At 48.1% G+C, this 21,209-nt stretch overlaps 1 protein-coding gene across 6 annotated transcripts in view; it reads right to left on the bottom strand.

The window, feature by feature from the left end:
- The window catches only part of CTNND2 (catenin delta 2), a 3,465,616-nt gene that overhangs the window by 2,407,300 nt on the left and 1,037,107 nt on the right, over window positions 1-21,209 (bottom strand). For all 6 annotated transcript variants that reach the window (XM_073587627.1, XM_073587626.1, XM_073587628.1 and 3 more), the window contains one exon: window positions 5,840-5,972. In XM_073587627.1, the coding sequence (XP_073443728.1) occupies window positions 5,840-5,972 (133 nt within the window). The remainder of the gene's footprint in view (window positions 1-5,839; window positions 5,973-21,209) is intronic.

Here is a 21,209-nt window from a genome sequence, read left to right as displayed (position 1 = left end):
AACATTATGCAATAACAACATTGCTGCATGCCTACATTAACCTTGATTAGGCAACAAAGGGTGAGCTCCATCACCTAAATAAAGTCAATAAGATAACACTCACATTTCCTCATAATGTTTTCCAACATTGAAAGATTCCACCATGACAGGCAAGGCTACCTCACATCTTTCACACAGATATTACCTGTCTGTAGAACAGACAATATTTAAGCATGCTATACTGGAAAGGATGAAAATACAAAACTCACTTGTTAAGACATAGAGAGAGCGTGATATTGTGAATGCTGGTCGCCTCAAATTGGTTTACTAGAGAATGCTAATAACAAAGTTGACTACTTAACTAAAGGCAAGCACGCCTTTCCTATGCATTAGCAAGTGATTAGTGTATTTTCATCCTTTCAGGTAACAGTATAGCGCATTTAAATATTCTCTTTTATACACACATGTAATATCTGTGTGAAAGGCGTGAGGTAGCGTTGCCTGTCATGATGGATTGTTTCATATGTTTGGAAAACATTGTTGAAAAATGTGAGTGTTAAATTATGTTCTAAATGTTGGTGAAGGAGAACACCTGTTTTTTGTCTAGATTAGAAGCACCAGTTACCTGTTACTGGACATCTCCAAACTTTTGATTCATAAATCCTCGTATGTAGGGGAAGGGGAACGGGGAGGAACAGCCTGTGGGTGCTGCTGGACATTGTGGCCAACATTGCCCTGTGTGGGGCCATACTGTTGCCCATGATGCTGTTGTTGTCCAGCCTCCTGGGCCTGTTGGTGATACTGGCCAGAGTAATAATGATGATGGTGAGGGGCTTCTTGTTGGCTCTGGTAGGCCCGTGGCTCATACCCACCAAGATAGCCAGATCGTCCCCAACCAGGTTGGGACCAGCCTCCAACACTGGGTGGGTACAAGTGGCCATATTGGTGGGGTTGGCTTGATGAAGACATTTGGGGCTGCGGAATAGAAGGATGGGTAGGGGGAGGAAGGGGTTGAGGTGTTGGCCCACGTATTAGGGGCTGTTCAGACCCTGCTTGAGCAAGCATCTGTGTGGATGGTCTCATGCGCATTAAATTTCTTGGTGAGAGCTGCCACCTCTCCAGAAATTCAAACACCTCATATGGGGTATTGGGGGGGTGCTGGCATCAAGCAGGATCTGAATACACCCCCTAATACGGAGCCTGACCTCACGGGTAAGGGCACGGAGATAAAGGGTGAGGCTACGTGCATAGGCCTCCTCACCATCATCTGTAGTGACTCTGGACAAGTAATTCAGCACCCCAGTGTCCACATTGGTCCTGCTCTCTTGAATGGTGACCTGGCGCCTTCTTCTTATTCGCCGTGATGCTAGAGCAGCCTGTGGGGAGGGCCTCATCTGGGCAGTTGGGCTGCTGCTCAAGTTGCCCATCTCTTCCAGGATGGGTGAGGTTGCAGCTGCAGACCGTCCTGGTGGTGTGTTGTGTAGGGCAGCCATTGTGTGTTCTGGTGATGCCTCCTCTTCAGCCATCCTTCTTGTAGGGGGAGAAGATGGGCCAGCCACCTCATCCCCTACAGGATCTATAATGGGCTCTGCCTCTGAGGCCGTTCCTCGATCCATAAGGTTGGATTGAGTTCTGTTATGAAATAGAACAGAGGCAAAAATACATCAATATTTTTGTCCCTGTAAAGTATTTGTGTATTGTTTTTGTGTCATGTGGTGTGAGGTATGTACTTACGGTCTCAGAGCCAGAATTGGGGCGAGGAAGTTCAGCCGGTCATAGTAGATATATTTGCACTTGACATGGCCAGCATCCCCACTCCTGGACCGCTGCTGGCGTTCCCGGCGGTACTGGTCCCGGATGCTTCTCCACCGTTTCATCACATCTTCCACTGCAATGTGACAGGAAAGATTGTCCAAATCAGATATTTGAGAGGTCACATTTTCAAACAGTAGTCTAGGCATGGGGCCTTATGGGGTGTGCGTTCTACCCATGGTGGCATATGTAATTGTGCCGATACCCAGGGTCTCATTAGCTCCCCTGAAACAAATTTTAGGGGCTAGGAGGATGAGGAGCTTGTGGAGTAACCCCTAATTATGGCTGTGTGAAGCCACGTGTCACATCCTAATGTAACGGCCTCATGAGGCTAAGAAAAGTACATGCACAGGAAGGGGGGGCTGATTGTAGATTCATTTTATAGCGTGCGCTAACGTTAATTATATTTTTATGGTTGCACTTACGAATTTTATGCTGCTCATCACGTGGTCTGTCACCAAAGTCATGGTACATCTGGCGACAGATGCGCCTCCATGACGCCTCCTTTCTTGTGCGGTTCGCATAGTTTGCGTCGCGTGGGTCCCATATTTCTGGACGCTCCTGCACCAGCACAATTAGCATCTCTACATTAATATATGTGGACGCCATGCTGCTGCTGTACTCCGTGGAGGCGTACTTCCTGGATGTCTGGAGCGCTTTTTGAGCTCATTTGCATGTCTACGCTTCCTGATGATGGATTGGCCCATTTCCTGTTCACCAGCCAAAAGACCTGCGTATTGCTCGCAGGTCACACGTGTGTTCCGTGTGTAATGCGTATTTTTTGCGCACCCATAGACTTGCATTGGCGTACTACGGGCGTAGTACGCTGACAATCGCAGCATGCTGCGAGTGGCACGGAGCGTAGGATACGGAGGAGAAATATACGCCTGGTGCGAGTGACCCCATAGAGAATCATTTGTCCGTGTCTAATGCGTGCTTTTAGCGCCTCTCACTCTCCCATATTCCTCGCCAGTGTGACTCCGGCCTAATAATAATAATAAGAAGAAGAAGAATAAGTTAGCAGCGTTCGGATTACAATATAGTGGTTTTTTCAAGCCACTATAACTAGATGTGTATTTCCTGAAGGAAATACAGATAGTGGTTTGAAATCGTACCCGGCTGCCCCTTTAAGAGAGACTTGCCTGCTGCCCCTGCAAGACTTTCAACTCAGGATCCGTTTTAACTGTGAGTGCCTCTCAGGGACCACTTTGGCCTCAGGGTCTGATTTGGTGGGTGGGGCTCCTCAGGATCTGATTCCTTGGCCTGGGCTCCTCAGGGCTTGAATTGTTGGCCGGGATCCCTCAGGCTCCTATTTTGTGGGTGTGGCCCCTCAGGGTCCGATTTTGTGGGTGTGGCCCCTCAGGGTCCGATTTTGTGGGTGGGGCCCCCCTCAGGGTCCGATTTTGTGGGTGTGGCCCCTCAGGGTCCGATTTTGTGGGTGGGGCCCCTCAGGGTCCGATTTTGTGAGTGGGGACCCTCAGGGTCCGATATTGTGAGTGGGGCCCCTCAGGGTCCGATTTTGCGGTTGGGGCCCCTCAGGGTCCGTTTTTGTGGGTTGGAGCCCCTCAGGGTCCGTTTTTGTGGGTTGGGCCCCTCAGGGTCCGATTTTGTGGGTTGGGCCCCACAGGGTCCGATTTTGTGTCCGGGGCCTCTCAGGGTCCGATTTTGTGGTTGGGACCTCTCAGGGTCTGATTTTGTGGTTGGGGCCCCTCAGGGTCCGATTTTGTGGCCGGGGCCCCTCAGGGTCTGATTTTGTGGCTGGCGCCCCTCAGGGTCCCATTTTTTGGGTGGGGCTACTCAGGGTCCGATTTGGTGGGCGGGACCCCTCAGGGTCCAATTTGGTGGGTGGGGCCCCTCAGGGTCCGATTTGGTGGGCGGGGCCCCTCAGGGTCCGATTTGGAGGGCGGGTCCCCTCAGGGTCCGATTTGGTGGGCAGGTCCCCTCAGGGTCCGATTTGGTGGGCGGGGCTCCTCAGGGTCCGATTTGGTGGGCGGGGCCCCTCAGGGTCCAATTTGGTGGGCGGGGCCCCTCAGGGTCCGATTTTCTGGCCGGGGCCCCTCAGGGTCCGATTTTGTGGGTTGGGCCCCTCAGGGTCCGATTTTGTGGTTGGGGCCTATCAGGGTCCGATTTTGTGGCCGAGGCCCCTCAGGGTCCGATTTTGTGGCCGAGGCCCCTCAGGGTCTGATTTTGCGGTTGGGGCCCCTCAGGGTCTGTTTTTGTGGGTTGGGGCCCCTCAGGGTCTGTTTTTGTGGGTTGGGCCCCTCAGGGTCCAATTTTGTGGGTTGGGCCCCACAGGGTCCGATTTTGTGTCCGGGGCCTCTCAGGGTCCGATTTTGTGGTTGGGACCTCTCAGGGTCTGATTTTGTGGTTGGGGCCCCTCAGGGTCCGATTTTGTGGCCGGGGCCCCTCAGGGTCTGATTTTGTGGCCGGGGCCCCTCAGGGTCCCGTTTTTTGGGTGGGGCTACTCAGGGTCCGATTTGGTGGGCGGGGCCCCTCAGGGTCCAATTTGGTGGGTGGGGCCCCTCAGGGTCCGATTTGGTGGGCGGGGCCCCTCAGGGTCCGATTTGGAGGGCGGGTCCCCTCAGGGTCCGATTTGGTGGGCGGGGCCCCTCAGGGTCCGATTTGGTGGGCGGGGCCCCTCAGGGTCCGATTTGGTGGGCGGGGCCCCTCAGGGTCCAATTTGGTGGGCAGCGTCCCTCAGGGTCCAATTTGGTGGGCGGGGCCCCTGAGGGTCCGATTTTCTGGCCGGGGCCCCTCAGGGTCCGATTTTGTGGGTTGGGCCCCTCAGGGTCCGATTTTGTGGTTAGGGCCTATCAGCGTCCGATTTTGTGGCCGAGGCCCCTCAGGGTCCGATTTTGTTGGGGCCCCTCAGGGTCTGATTTTGTGGCAGGGGTCAATCAGCCTCCGATCTGGAGGCCGGGGTGGCTCAGCCTCCGATTTGGAGGCCGGGGTCGATCAGCCTTCGATTTGGAGGCCGGGGTCGATCAGCCTCCGATTTGGAGGCCGGGGTGGCTCAGCTTCCGATTTGGAGCCTGGGGTCACACAGCTTTCGATTTGGCTTGTCGGCCCTTTAAGACTCATTTCGGTGCGCCGGCCCTTTAACAATCACTTTGGCGCATCGGCCTTTTAAGAGCTAGTTTGGCTCGGAGGGCTTCTTCTAAATCCACTTTGGCGTACATTGTCTCTCAGGGGCATGTGTCATGTGATGAAGCTAGATTTGCATTAGTGCTGTGGGTTTTGTTTAAGAGCTGATATTATGTGGCAGAAGCTCTGTCCTTGGGGCGTCATGTGACATTCGTAGGCGTTGGCATAGTAACTGGGTCTGCCTGCGCATATCAATGAGCTTAACTGCTATTTCAATCGCCTCAGGGCACGTTTTGCCATTTCCCATTGAAAAGCATTGGAGACAGTGCATTCCAATGACGGGAAAAAAAAATTTCAAACGCAAATTGCGCAAAAACTACAAATCCGATCGACACGTAAAATACTTAGCACACCTCTCGTGGACGCTGGCTTCGAAACGACACCTCAACCTTCTGTGCGTGTAGCGGTTCGGGCCGCATTAATTGCAGAAATCAACTTAATAATAAGAAGAAGAAGAATGAGTTATCAGCGTTCGGATTACAATATAGTGGTTTTTTCAAACCACTATAATAATAATAATAATAATAAGAAGAAGAAGAATAAGTTAGCAGTGTTCGGATTACAATATAGTGGTTTTTTCAAACCACTATAATAAGTTAGCAGCGTTCGGATTACAATATAGTGGTTTTTTCAAACCACTATAATTACAGTACCTGCTGCAGTAACACACAGTTACAGTCGTTGCTGTAGTAAATTATAACAACCTTCATGTGCATTGACAGTACTGCTGCAATAGCAAACGCTTTCATATGCATTTACAGTACCTGTCAAAAAAACCCCTTCAGATGTAATTACAGTATCTATTGCTGTAGCATTTAGGCAAGTGATGTTACTATGTAGCACTATGGTTGCGTTTCCATCAGATGGTTTAACATTTTTTGAATACTTTGAGTATGTTGCTTACCTCTGCTTTTATTTTATTATCTCCAAAACACAAGTGCTGCAGATAAGCAGCTGCATTAGATTGCACAGAAGGGAACTGGTGTTGCAACATTTGTATCACTTCTGGAAGTTCTGGATCTCTCCATCCAAACTCTCTGCAAATGTAATATAAAATGTAATATAAAATTAGTGTGACTAAAGGGGGTATTCACCTGTGGCAACAAGTATATTTAATACTGAAATACATAGAATCTGTGCTAAAAATCAATTTTACAATTGAGATCCATGAAACATTTGTTACAGTTTGCCTTCTACTGCCTGTGTATTGCATTGTCTATTTCTGGCTGTAGAAATGGTTAACCATTCGTCCCTGGCCATTTTCCTTTTTTTTATGTTTTTTTTTTGTTTTTTCCTACCCTTCTTCCAAGAGCCATAACTTTTTTATGTTATATCCACATAACTGTGTGACGACTTGTTTTTTTTGCAGGACAAGTTGTAATTTGGAATGACATCATTCATTTTATCATGTGATGCACTGCAATGCGAGAAAAAATCCAAGTGCATTAAAATTGAAAAAAGTACAATTCCACAATTGTTTCTTTTTTTTTTAATTTACCATGTTCACTATATGGTACAACTGAAGACTATGACATACACATACCAAAAATGTGTAATTTTTCTATTTAAATTGTGAAAAACAAATTTGGAAATTTGTAAAAAAAAAAAGAAATTTGCTCTTCTCACCATTTTTTGAAACTTGAAACATTTTCATTTTTCGAGATATGAAGATATGTGATGTTTTTACCAATACCATTTTGGGGTATATAAAATATTTTGATCACCTCTTATTGCATTTTACCACATAATTATGTAATTATGTTTTGTGCTTTTATTAGTTAGTGTGGGCATACCATCATAGAATCCACAAATCCAGCTAAAGCAACAGTCCTTCTAATGACTAATTATGGGGTATATAGATTGCAGTGCTAGGTAGGCAGGGGAGTGCATGTACATATATACACATCAGTGCAAGGCATGCAGGCACTGTATGTGGATATATAGCTATCATTGCATACATCAAAAGGGTCCATTAATGTCTGCTGCTTCTGCCTATTACATATATACCTTGCTCCAGGTATCAGTGACTAGGAATATTTTTTTTTTCTTGCACCTCAATCCTGATTATTTTATTCAAAGCAATACAGAGCTCTTTTTTTTCTCCATTTGCTTGTTGACACTGCAGACTACTGCCAGAACCTTTTAAAATTACAGCTTGAAAATCCAGCAATTTTAACGACTTTTCCCATACCAGGCATCACATCTGAGGGTGCAGAAAATTCTGCCATTTTTTTGTTGTGCTGTAGCATTTTTTGGAGTATCTTATAAAAATTTTTGACACCATTTTGCTGCCAAAAAATATTTAGCTGCCAAATTTTTTTTTATCTTGCCAAAAAATATTTATCTGCTCAAAAAATATTTAGCTGCCAAAAAAATTTAGCTTGCAAAAAAAATATTTATCTGCCAAAACTATTTAGCTACAGTTCATCCATATAACACTGTTTTGTCCGCCATACGCAGCGTATATCATTGAGCTAAATATTTTACAATTTTAGTCTTACAAAGAATTTTTTTGTACTGTCATAGCCTACTTATTGACACAATTTTGGTGGCCAAAAAAACCCCAGGCCACATATTTAACAGTGTGCTATCTCCGTCAGACGCCTGATCTATCTGTGGCCTATAAATTGTGGCATTTCAGGGCTACATTCCACTGTATTTGCTGTCTCAAGAACGAGAAAAATTGCTTTAAAATTTCCAATAATACATAGGTATATGCAAAAATCAAGAATCTTTATTGAATAAATAGGTACTAGGAGGGGAAGAGGTCCATCAAACAGCACATGTTACAGAAGGGCGCTCACAGGAACATCATAGCAATCAAAGTATGTCTGCTCATTGGAAGCACATATGGGAATACATATCAAAAAACTATTAATCAAATAATATTATTGCACATTCCCCACACAGCCTAGAAGGACATAAATGACATAGCAAAGCTTGTGCTACCCACATTATTAATGATTAATCATATAATTGTGACATTACCAGATCAATAGATGGGGGCACGACCTGGAGCGTCCACCCCCAACGCACGTTTCGGCAGCCTGTGCCTTTCTCAAGGGGCGGTCTATGCCCTTCTTTAACATGTGCTGTTTGGTGGACCTCTTCCCCTCCTAGTACCTATTTATTCAATAAAGATTCTTTGATCGCAATTTTTCTCGTTCTTGATGTGTTTGTATGCGATTTTTCCGGGGTAATGTCCTTTTCATTATTGAACCACACCATTTATACTCATACAATTTTGGTGTGATGTATTTCATGAGGTGTTTATATTGTATTTGCTGTCTGTAACCCTATTTCTATACACTATTTTGGGGTACAAATTTTAAAAGTGCAGGGCACATATTGAACAGTCTGGTATCTATATCAAATGCCAGATCTATCTGTGGCCTACATATTATGCCAGTTCAGGGCTACATTACACTGTATTTGCTGTCTGTGACGCTATTTCTATACACACTTACGTGGTACAAAAATTTAAAAATACAGGCCACATATTGAAGAGTTTGGTATCTCAGTCAAATGGCAGATCTATCTGTGGCCTATAAATTGTGCCATTTCAGGGCTACATTCCACTGTGTTTGCTGTCTGTGACCCTATTTCTATACACTATTACATGGTACAAAATGTAAAAATACAGTCCACATATTGAGGAGTGTGGCATCTCAGTGAAATGACAGATCTATCTGTGGTCTACAAATTGTGGCATTTCAGGCATACTGTTTTTGCTGTGTCTTACTCTAGTTATTGACACCAGTTTGATAACCAAAAATAAATTTTTACAGTACAGATATTTTAAAGTGTGGTTTTCCTGCATACGGATCACATACAAGTTTGCTACCGATTCAGCCATTTGTAGTGAACGTGAAAAATATTGTAATCCATTTAAAATGGGCAAGTCGCGTGGCAAGCGATGGGGAAGTGGACGAGATGGTGCATGCCGAGGCCAAGCTGAAACTGTGCCAAAACAAAAACCCACATCTTCTCGCCTGCGCTTCATGTCCCAATTGTCATGGTTTGAACAGGGTTCTTGCCCTGCACTCAAAGGGTTAAGTGTCCGTGACATCTTTCTGGATCTGGGAGGAGTATTTATACTCACTCTTTACCAGGGTTCTCTGCCAGCTATACTGTTGTTCTGGTGTGTCTGACCCCTGGTGTGCGTGTATTCTGTGCTGCTTGTTTGCTTCCCGTGTATGACCCGGCCTGTCCCCTCACTCTGTACTCCGTCTCTCGCTTTGGTACTATTGTCTTCTCCGGTTCTGACATCCTGGCTTGGCTATCGTTACTTCGTTACAGTTTGTCCCTATTGTACCGTCTATTGCCCGTTCAGGTTTTCTGACCTATTGCTACGTCCTGACTATCCATTCTGTCTAACCCTTTGGTACTGTATTGCTATCTTGTGCTTTGACCCTGGCTTCATCTGGTTTCTGTCTCTGTCTATGCCCCTTGGTAACATTGTCCTGTAGTTACCTTTCTAGGAGTTTCCCTGCAGCTCCTAGATCTGTGAAGCTTAGGCCACGCCCCCAGCAGTCATGTGCTTCAGGTCCTGATACTCTGAAGCACGCATCGTCACCGCTGCTGCCCTACTCCACAGGTATCTTTGAGCACTGTTTTTGTACTCAGGACACCCGCACTGGCTCAGTGAACAAGTGCAGTGCGGGGCTCCTGACATTATAGCTGACCATTTCAGTTTTTTTACCTCTGGAGAAAAAAAAAGTGTTATCCTCATAGATCCCATACAAGCTTTGGCTGATCAGGTCAAGCACCTGACCCAAATGTTCCACAAACCTAATGTGGAACAGCGCACAATGGCCCAGACCCAGCAATAGTTGGTGGATACTGTGCAGGGGGCAGTCGCTGCAGGGGCTCCTAGTGCTGGGGATAGAGATGTGTCATTGGCATTCCCCGAATCTCCAGTCAAATTGCCAGACCTTTTCTCAGGGGATAAAAAGGAGTTCAGGTCTTTCAGAGAAGGATGCAAGCTTTTTTTTTCTCTGAGGCCCCGCTCCTCCGGGGATGAGTTCCAGAGGGTGGGGGTTGTCATTTCCCTACTTCGGGGGGCTCCACAGGCATGGGCTTTCTCTCTCTCTTCCTCTGCTCCTGAACGTATGTCTGTGAATCTGTTCTTTGAGGCTCTGGAGCACATTTATGATGAGCCTCATAGAGTGCGTCTGGCAGAGGATGTGGTGATGAGTGTGACACAGGGGAGGAACTCTGCTGAATGGTTCTGCTCTGAGTTCAGACGCTTAGCAGCGGAGGTCTCCTGGGATGATGCTGCCCTCCGGGGTTTGTTCTGTAGAGGCCTGTCCGAACTTTTGAAAGATGCCCTAGCCCTTCATCCTCCACCAGATTCTTTGGAGGACACTATGATCCTGGCTGTCCGCATGGACCGTAGGCTGCGGGCAAGAGGGGTCATGCTGCAGGAGACCCCTTTATTCTCCTATCTGAGAGACTCTGCATCTAGTCCTGAGCCCATGGAGGTTGGTGCCAAGTCATTGGAGCAAAAAGAGAGGAGACACCGAAGAAACAACCAATTGTGCTTTTACTGTGGATCCGATGGACATTGGAGAAGGAACTGTCCTTCTTGCCCTTCTTCAGTGAAGCCGTCAGGAAAACGACTGAGTCTGGGTAACAATTGAGGAGGTTGCCCAGACTCCCAGGTACCCTTTTCCTCACTTACTAAAATTGTGCTTCCGGTGGAACTGGAACTTACAGGTGGTCCAGTTGGGACTACCGCCTTTGTTGACTGTGGGTCTTCTATTAATCTGATCGATGCCAAAGTTGTGACTTTTCATAAGATAGGGACAGTCAGGTTAAAAGATCCTGTTAAAATCATGGCAATTGATTCTTCTCCTATCACCCAGGAGGGAATTTGTTTCATGACTGATACCTTTTCTCTGAAAGTGGGTTCCACTCACGTGGAAAAATTAAGGTGTTTTGTTATAAATAATCTGCCGGCTGGACTGGTACTGGGTATGCCTTGGCTTGAACGTCACAATCCTACTATTGACTGGGTCACAGGGGAGATCATTCAGTGGGGTTGTATGACTAACCGTCTATGTTGTAACTTGACAACTCTTGTCACCCCAGTAAAATCTGTGTCAGTGTCGTCTGTCGATCTGGAAGGTATTCCGGAGTACCTGAAAGATTTTGAAGACGTATTTTCTGAAAGTGAGGCTGAGGCGCTACCACCACATACACCCTTTGATTGTGCCATTAATCTAGTCCCTTGAGCCAAGTTACCCAAGGCTCGCCTGTTCAATTTGTCCGGGCCCGAACGTCTAGCCATGAAGGAGTACATTACCGAGAGTCTCCGCAAAGGGCATATTAGGTCTTCTGTTTCACCTGTGGCAGCGGGCTTCTTTTTTGTTAAGAAAAAAGAAAAAAAGATGGTGGTTTGCGGCCGTGCCTTGACTTTTGGGAATTAAATAAAATTACTGTGAAAAATACATACCCTTTCCCCCTAATTCCTGATCTATGTAACCAACTCACCGGGGCCAAGTGGTTCTCTAAACTGGATTTACGTGGGGCATATTACCTTATAAGAGTCCGGGAAGGGGACGAATGGAAAACAGCATTCCTGACGACTGAAGGGCTGTTCGAAAAATTGGTTATGCCCTTTGGTCTCACCAACGCTCCTGCTGTTTCTCACAATTTTATTAATGCAATTTTCTCTGATTTAATTGGTCATTTTGTGGTTATCTATTTGGATGATATTCTTGTGTACTCGGTGGACAGTCAATCTCACTTGCACCATTTGCGGATGGTTCTTATGAGACTGAGGGAGAATCATTTGTATGCCAAGTTGGAAAAATGCTCATTTTTCATGCAAGAAGTATCCTTTCTGGGGTTGATTGTGTCAGGGGAGGGGTTCCGCATGGATTCTAAGAAGGTCCAGGCTGTTACGGAGTGGGTGCAGCCTCATGACTTGAATGGGTTGCAGCGATTTTTGGGTTTTGCCAACTTTTATAGGAAATTTATTAAGGGCTTCTCGCAGGTGGTAAAGCCTCTAACAGACCTCACTCTCAAGGGACCTGATGCAAAAAATTGGTCTGTAGCTGCAAAAAATTCTTTCATGACATTAAAAAAGTGCTTTTCTTCAGCCCCTGTATTGGTACAACCCGACCCGTCAAGACCTTTTGTCGTGGAGGTTGATGCCTCGGAAGTAGGGGTGGGGGCAGTTTTGTCTCAGGGCCCTCCTACCCTTACTAATCTGAGGCCTTGCACCTTCTTCTCTAAAAAATTTTCCTCTTCCAAGAGAAATTACGATGTCGGCAATAGAGAGTTGTTGGCGGTAAAGTTGGCTTTTGAACAATGGAGGCATTTCCTGGAGGGGGCTGTTCATCCCATTACAGTCATCACTGATCACAAAAATTTGGCCTATATTGAGTCTGCCAAGAGATTGACCCCCAGACAGGCTCGATGGGCGCTTTTTTTCTCGATTTCAGTTTACCATCACATTCCGCCCGTGATCTAAAAACATCAAGGCTGATGCCTTATCCCGAAGCTTTGATTCGGTGTCCCCTCCAGAATCTCCCTCCTCCATTCTTCAGCCAGAGTAGTGGTGGCCGAAATCTCATTTGAGTTACAGAGAGGGATTTTGGAGGCCCAGGCTCGGGCTCCTGGTGGTAACCCCCCGGGTAAATTGTTTGTACCGGAACGTTTCCGTCTCGGACTTATGCAGGAATTTCATGATTCTGTGTTGAGTGCTCATCCTGGGATTGCAGCTACCTGGGGGGCAATTGCGAGGGATTTCTGGCGGCCCTCTATGGTAACAGATATTAAAAAGTTTGTGACTACATGTGGGGTGTGCGCTCGTTCTAAAAGTTCTCAGGTCCGTCCGGCAGGGGAATTGGTTCCTTTGCCAATTCCGGATAGACCATGGACACATTTGTCCATAGATTTTATCACAAATCTTCCTCCTTCCAGGGGCAACTCGGTGATATGGGTGGTGGTGGATAGGTTTTCAAGACAAGCTCACTTTGTACCTCTCCCCGCGTTACCATCTGCTAAACCCTGGCCCGCTTATTTATGCAGCATATAATTAGGTTGCATGGAGTGCCTATGAATGTGGTGTCAGGCAGAGGGGTACAGTTTGTAGCCAGGTTCTGGAGGGCTTTTTGCAAAAAGCTGGGGATTTCGTTGTCCTTCTCCTCTGCCTACCACCCAGAGTCTAATGGACAGACGGAGCGCACAAACCAATCTTTGGAGCAGATTCTGAGATGCTTGGCCTCTTCCAGGCAGGAGGACTGGTGGGAGGTATTGCCCATGGCAGAGTTTGCATTCAACAGTCATGTGAGTCAATCTACTGGGAAGTCTCCCTTTCAGGTCAACTATGGGTTTAAGCCACATTTTGGAGAGTTTTCCCACATGGATTCAGGTTGTCCTGGAGCTGAGGGTGCGACACAATGTCTTAGAATACTTTGGAGGGAGGTTCAGAGGAATATTTCCAAGGCCCAGGAAAACTATAAGCGGTTTGCTGACAGGAGGAGGGGGCCAGGTCAGCATTTGCAGTAGGGGAGAAGGTGTGGCTATCCACCCCCAATATCAAGCTTAAGATACCATCTATAAAGCTGGGCCCCAAGTTTATTGGCCCATACAAAGTTGTGGAGGTTGTTAATCCAGTAGCCTACCGACTGCAGCTGCCCACCTCCTTTAAAATTTCTGATGTCTTCCACAGGTCCCTGTTAAAGCCTGTGGGGACTGTGAGAGAGGATCCCTCATCAAATGCTCCGCCAGTGCTGGTAGAGGGGCAGCTGGAGTATGAAGTAGTGCGCATTGTTGACTCCCGGTGGGTGCGCCGGAGACTCCAGTATCTGATACACTGGAAAGGGTACTCTCTGGAGGATCGGTCATGGGTTCCGGCCAGTTCGGTGCATGCCGATCGTCTGGTGCGGGCTTTCCATGCCAGATACCAAGACAAGCCTGGGGGTTCAGTGGCCCCCCGTTAAGATGGGGGTACTGTCATGGTTTGAACAGGGTTCTTGCCCTGCACTCACAGGGTTAAGTGTTCGTGGCCTCTTTCTGGATCTGGGAGGGGTATTTATACTCACTCTTTACCAGGGTTCTCTGTCAGCTATACTGTTGTTCTGGTGTGTCTGACCCCTGGTATGCGTGTATTCTGTGTTGCTTGTTTGCTTCCCATGTATGACCCGGCCTGTCCCCTCACTCTACTCCGTCTCTCGCTTGGGTACTATTGTCTTCTCCGGTTCTGACCTCCTGGCTTGGCTATCGTTACTCCGTTAGTTTGTCCCTATTGTACCGTCTATTGCCCGTTCTGGTTTTCTGACCTATTGCTACGTCCTGACTATCCATTCTGTCTAACCCTTTGGTACTGTTTTGCTATCTTGTGCTTTGACCCTGGCTTCATCTCGTTTCTGTCTCTGTCTATGCCCCTTGGTAACATTGTCCTATAGTTACCTTTCTAGGAGTTTCCCTGCAGCTCCTAGATCTGTGGAGCTTAGGCCACGCCCCCAGCAGTCATGTGCTTCAGGTCCTGATACTCTGAAGCACGCATCGTCACCGCTGCTGCCCTGCTCCACAGGTATCTTTGAGCACTGTTTTTGTACTCAGGACACCCGCACTGGCTCAGTGAACAAGTGCAGTGCGGGGCTCCTGACATTATAGCTGACCATTTCAGTTTTTTCACTGTTGAAACCAGAGAAGTGTGAAATGGTTGCTGGTTGGTGTTAAGGGCTGGCGGAACGCACCAAATAATAAAGATGGTATTTAGGTGCGTTTGCAGCCCCGGGTCCATCGTGCAGAGGTGTTAACTGCTGCTCGTTAATGGCGGACGCGATATGGCGGTATAATAACGGGACACACGGGGTTAACCTCAACCAATGTGTACAGAGACGGACTCTTATCTCTCAGAGCCGCACAACCACCAAATAATAAATGCTGTAGCCTGTTATTGCTCACAGAGCTCGGCAGTGTGAGTGCTAGCGTATAGTCACAGAACTCAGCCCTTAGATCGCAGGACTGAAGTCCCTCTAGACCGCTAGCGCTCGGCACCGCAACTGCAATGCCAGCAAGGGTTAAATTATGTGTGCAAATGTGCACAGTGCCGCTCAGGTGGACACCACTAACCTGGGTTGGGCCAGGTATGCGCACAGATTGCGCAAGACATTGCATTGGCATGGCCGTCACTTGCCGCGGTTCGATAGTGCCCTGCAGTGGGCGACACCATCGGACGCTAGTGTGCAGATGGCTGGTATGCACTGTGGCCTATAGACTAGCCACTGACAGGTGCTGACTCGGACTCTAAACCCTAACCACATTCGTATTATCAGAGGGAAGGGGCTTCATAATTAGTCAGTCACCAGATACATGCATCCATCATCATACACTCCAAACTATTTCAGTCTATACTAGCGCATGGGCGAGCAGTAGTGTTTAGCATTCCGATACCGCAAGTATCGGGTATCGGCCGATATTAGCTGTATCGGAATTCCGATACTGACTTCCGATGCTTTTGTCATATCGGATACCGGAATCGGAAGTTCCCATAATGCTATGAGCCCGCTCGCTTTGATTCAGCCAATGGGAATCCTCAGAAGTGTGGGCACATCCTGTTAGGCATGTAGGCATGTTAACTATTGGCATGGCTGTGATTGGCTGCTGAAATGATGTCATGATGCACTATAAAAGCCGCCATTTCTGGTCACTCTGCTGTGAATTTAGTTAGGGACAGGCTGCTGTTGAAGACTGTGAGGGACAGTTAGAAATAGCGATTCTACCAAACATATTGTGCTTTAACCAGGCTACATAAACCACCACTGTAGCTTTCTTTTCCCTAGCAGCAGTGTTCACAGCTGTCTGCAAGGGCTGTGTGAGTGCAGCTCACGCTGTGGAGTGGGTCCTGCAGTCACGTCTGGTTGTAGGCCGCCCAGCGTGCCTCACTGCTGCCTCATACATATTTTTCTTTTTGAGCTGCTTATTTTTCAAAAATTATATCTAGTGTGTTTCCATCCGTATCCATATACGTTGGTTGCAAACACTAGTAGTAGACAGCGGAGCCTTTCTGCAGCCTTTCAGTGCTAGTGCCCACTTAGCTGCACTGTTCACAGCTGTCTGAGAGGTCTCTGACTGTGTGAGTGCAGCTCACGCTGAGTAGTGTGTCCTGCAGCTACGTCTGGTTGTAGGCCGCTCAGTGTCACTGCCTCACACATTTTTATTTTATTGCAGCTCATTTTTTCTCCCATTAGGGTGCATCCATCCGTATCCATATATGGTGGTTGCAAACACTCTAGAAGTAGACAGCGGAGCCTTTCTGCAGCCTTTCAGTGCTAGTACCCACTTAGCTGCACTGTTCACGGCTGTCTGAGAGGTCTCTGACTGTGTGTGAGTGCAGCTCACGCTGAGTAGTGTGTCCTGCAGCTACGTCTGGTTGTAGGCCGCTCAGTGTCACTGCCTCACACATTTTTATTTTATTGCAGCTCATTTTTTCTCCCATTAGGGTGCATCCATCCGTATCCATATACGGTGGTTGCAAACACTCTAGAAGTAGACAGCGGAGCCTTTCTGCAGCCTTTCAGTGCTAGTACCCACTTAGCTGCACTGTTCACGGCTGTCTGAGAGGTCTCTGACTGTGTGTGAGTGCAGCTCACGCTGAGTAGTGTGTCCTGCAGCTACGTCTGGTTGTAGGGCACTCAGCGTGCGTCACTGCCTCACACATATTTTTCTTTAATTGCAGCTCATTTTTTCTTCTATTAGTGTGCATCCATCCCTATCCATCTACATTGGTTGGTTGCAAACACTATATAGGAGTAGATAGAGGAGCCTTTTTTCTGGCTTGTGCCCTTCATCTGCAGCCAGATTAGTATTACCCAATTTTTTTGGAGCCCCATCTTTTGCATTGTAGGTTACCTGCCTGCATTGTAATAGCTCCAAAAAGTTGGTGATACTATCACTTTCAAATCTTTGGTCACATCCTTTTAGTTTTTTTTCACAAAAAAAAACAATAAAGTTCACCAAACACTACATTTGAAAGTTGTGTAGGCCACATTATCTCCTATTAAAGTGTAGTCCACACACACTTCATAAAATTAAAAATATTCAGGATTGAGAGTCCTCAGTAGTTGATACCTTTTAATAGCTAACTGAAAAGATGGTAACACATTGCAAGCTTTCGAGACTACTCAGGTCTCTTCATCAGGCTAGACATAAAATTAGTGTTTCTTCTACCTGTAACCTGCTGTTCAGGAATAAGCACACTAAGCCTCCCCTTTGTACTTTTCTGCCTATCTTTATCAGTCTAGCAAGATGAAGAAGGCAGGGAGTAAGGCACGTGGGCATGGGGGTGGAGTTTCAGCAGGGAGAGGACGTGGGGATTCTGCAGGGAGAGGACGTGGGGATTCTGTGCCTGCTGCGGGCACCGGTGAGTCAGCAGCCCCCAGTTTTAGCAGGCCACAGTCCTTTATGCGCAGCTTTGTAGGACCTCGCCGTACCCCACTGCTGCGGGAGGAACAAATTGAAGCTGTTGTCGGATGGATGGCAGCTAACGCATCGACTTCAATGACTTCCACATCCTCTCAGGGCCAGAGCACCGAAAAGCAACCATCTGTCTCTTCACCACCTGCCAAAGTGCCCAGGCAGTCAGAGAGCCCTGGACAGCAGCCATCACAGTCTCTACTTCTGTTCTCTGAATCTGTTGGCTTGGAAAGAGGGGGCCAGCCAAGCAACATTCCAGAATGTGAAGAAGAGGGAGTATGCAGTGATGCACAACTTCTTTGTCCCTCTGAATCTGAAGAGGCGGGTGGGCCAGTGCCTATGGTCAGCACACCTCAGTACGCATCAGATGATGACGAGACTCAGTTACCACTTTCTGGTGCGTACGGTGCTGGCGAGACAACCCAGGAGAAGCAGGTGTTTAAGGAGGGGGAGTGAAGATGATGAGATCCTTGACCCATCATGGCGTGAGGAACAGGAAGGTGGTGGGAGCAGCTCTGAGGAAGAGATTCCCCAAACGGCCAAAACAGGAGGGAGAGGGAGGGGGCAGACTTGGTTGCCTGTAGCCTCCACTTCGGCACCCGGTAGGAGCATTCCTCTTTCAAAAGGTAAAACGGGCGCTCCCAAGACTTGCAGTGCATGGTCCTTTTTTGACACAGTTGCAGATGACATTTGCTTTGTCAAATGCAAGCAATGTCATCAGAGAGTCAAAAGAGGGAAAAATGTCAGCAACCTCAATACCACTAATATGTGGAATCATGTGCGGACCAAGCACGAGGTGGAGTTACACAGACACACTGAAGACGTAGGTCAACGTACAGCACCACCTACCACCTCTTCAGCTCGTGTTGAGGCCTCTTCCTCCAGCTCACACACAGCTGGTTCGGCTTCCTCACAGGATTGCCAAGGAAGAACCTCTGGCACTGTTGTCCGGAGACCCTGTGACATTCCACCCACAGCACCACGTTCCCAGTCATCCTCACACTCCCAGGCCACTCGACAGCCATCTCAGCCGGCGAGCCGTCCCTGCCCTGCATAAACATGTGGAGGGAAAAATAAAATATGCGCTACTAAACGCCGTTAGTAGCAAGGTCCACCTGACTACCGATGCATGGACCAGTAACCATGGACAGGGACGATACCATTCCCTCACTGCCCATTGGGTCAATGTTGTGGAGCCTGGTACAGATCTGGAGAGTGGCACTGTACGTGTTCTGCCAACTCCACGGATTGCAGGAATCCAGTCTCTACACATAGACTCCTCCTCCTACTCAAGTTCCTCAGAAACAGCGCAGCAGGAGCCTGTTATGACCGATATGAGCACAGCCGTGGCCAAACGTCAACAGGCCGTACTCAAATTAATTTCTTTGGGGAATCGAAGCCACACAGCGCAGCAACTCTGGAATGCCATCAAGCAGGAGAGCGACGTGTGATTTGTGCCAGCGAATCTCCAGCCGGGCTTGGTAGTGTGTGACAATGGCCGAAATCTGGTGGCAGCTCTTGGCATAGGCAACCTCACTCACATCCCATGTCTGGCACATGTGCTGAACTTGGTCATGCAGAGCTTTCTGAGGGACTATCCGGATCTTGATGCACTGCTGCACAAGGTCCGCATAGAGTGCGCTCACTTGCGGCGTTCCAGCACGGCAAGATCGTGCCTTGCTGCTCTGCAGCGCCGATTACGCCTTCCGGAATATCGCATCAGATGTGACCTACCCACCAGGTGGAATTCAACGTTACATATGTTGGAGCGGTTGTGTGAGCAGCAGGCAGCAGTAATGGAGTACCAGCTGCATCAGGCGCAAAAAAGTCACACTGTGCGCCAGTCACACTTTAGCACCACTGAGTGGGCCTCTATGAAGGACATCTTCCTCGTTTTGCGTGCCTTCGATGATTCCACGCAGATGGCGAGTGCAGATGATGCACTAGTTAGCATGACTGTCCCCCTTATTTGCCTGCTTCAAAAAACACTGCAAGCACGAAGGGATGAAGTTTTGGAAGAGGTGGAGGATGAGGAGTCCCAAATGCCATCTGCTTCTGGACAGTCTGCGCTACGTGGTTCCTCACAAAGGCCTAGGCAGGAGACACTTTGTGAGAAGGATGAGGAGGAGTCGATGGAGGAGGAAGACATCTCTCCAGAGGAGGGAGGTACACAAAGCTCTAGTCAGTATGTACAGCGAGGGTGGGGTGATGCAGAGCAGGCAGAGATCACGCCTCAAGCAGGGGACAGCGGTTCTTTGGCAGTTGGGAGTCTGCCGCACATGGTTGATTTCATGCTGCAGTGCCTGAGAAACGACCGCCGCATCGCCCACATTCTCTACACGGCTGATTATTGGGTGTACACCCTCCTAGATCCTCGCTACTGGTACAACTTACAAAGTCTCATACCTACGTTGAAATGGGAGCATAAACTGCAGGAGTACCAAGACACACTGGTGCAGTCCATCATGTTTTCCATTCCACCCGACAGCAGTGGTGCTAGTGCTTTACAAAGCAGCTCTGTGCGTCGAGGCAGTGGAGGAAACTCGGCACAAAGAGGCAGCAGCGGCAGCGCCTTAGCACAAGGCAAGACCAGTATGGCCCAAATGTGGCAAAGTTTTGTGTGTCCGCCACAATTGTCTACACCATCACAGACGGTTCAAGTCAGCAGGAGGCAACGTTTCCGTCAGATGGTGATGTCTTGCCCTGTCAGTGTACTCCCAGATGGCTCTTCCCCCTTCAAGTTTTGGGTCTCTAAGCTGGATACATGGCCAGAGCTTAGCCAGTATGCATTGGAGGTGCTGGTTTGCCCTGCTGCCAGTGTATTATCGGAACGCGTCTTTAGTGCCGCAGGTGGTGTACTAACAGACCGGCTTACTTTTCTGAAAATGAACAAGGCCTGGATCTCTCCAGAATTTGCCAGTCCTCTTCCCGACTAAATAATTGCTTGGCAACTGTATCCAGGTCTCCTGTTGTGTTCATGTTTCTACCACCTGAACTATAATCCCTGGGCTTCAACACAGCCAGTTGTCGCTCAGATGTGTCATCTGCACAGAGAAAAACACACTAGCTCCTGTGTTAGTGGGGTTCAGTAACGCCAGCTGCTCTCCTGCTGTGTGGACGGCAAAGTGTCCTGCTGAAATACTTGAGACAGTGGAGCCAGAGGCCTAAGTGGAGCACGGTTACAATCAGTTGTAGTGTACAACCGATCTTAACTTGTCCAAGTAGGCCTCAGCCTGCTCCGTGATTGATCCTGGGCTCCAACATCGCCAGTTGCTGCTCAGAAGTGTCTTTGGCACGAGTACTCCCTCCTGCCCAGCCTGGTTCCAGCGCTCCTGCTTTTTCCGGGTAGTGTCAACGTCACTTTGCCACCAATAGATTGTCCTGTCGTGTTGCGGTCGGGTTAGCCAAGTCTATGGTGCCTGCAGTTTCGGTGCTTCCTATGTGGGCTGCGGGTTTTGGTAATAAAGGCTGGTTCCGTAGTGCCAATAGGACAAGCACCCCCTGTAGGACTGTGGGTTTCGGTAACTGCGGCCGGCTCACGGCCTTGCAACTTTGTTTTTTTCATGGTTGGTGTGATGTTGTCACATCTCCTGTTGTTTGTGGGCTGTTGCTCTTGTTTGCATTCTTTGCCTAGTAACAGTGATGTAGGGGAGAGGAGGAGTCGGGGGAGGGACGTAGAGAGGAAGGAGGAAGTAAGAAATAAAAAAGGAAGAGCACGGCCTGGCAGCCAACCACGAGCACATCCGTGTACGTCTCTGAATTCTTTATCGCCGACATCACGACACTACAACTGGCGACGAGGAAGCGTTCATTCATCAGCCACAGGTATTTCAGTCCCA

This window comes from Dendrobates tinctorius, unplaced genomic scaffold, assembly GCF_039654945.1.
Source record: "Dendrobates tinctorius isolate UK_male_01 unplaced genomic scaffold, ASM3965494v1 ptg000100l, whole genome shotgun sequence".
NCBI classification, from domain to species: Eukaryota; Metazoa; Chordata; class Amphibia; order Anura; family Dendrobatidae; genus Dendrobates; species Dendrobates tinctorius.
The sequence above is the reverse complement of the archived record's forward strand: the minus strand, read 5'-3'. Positions and strand labels throughout refer to the sequence as shown.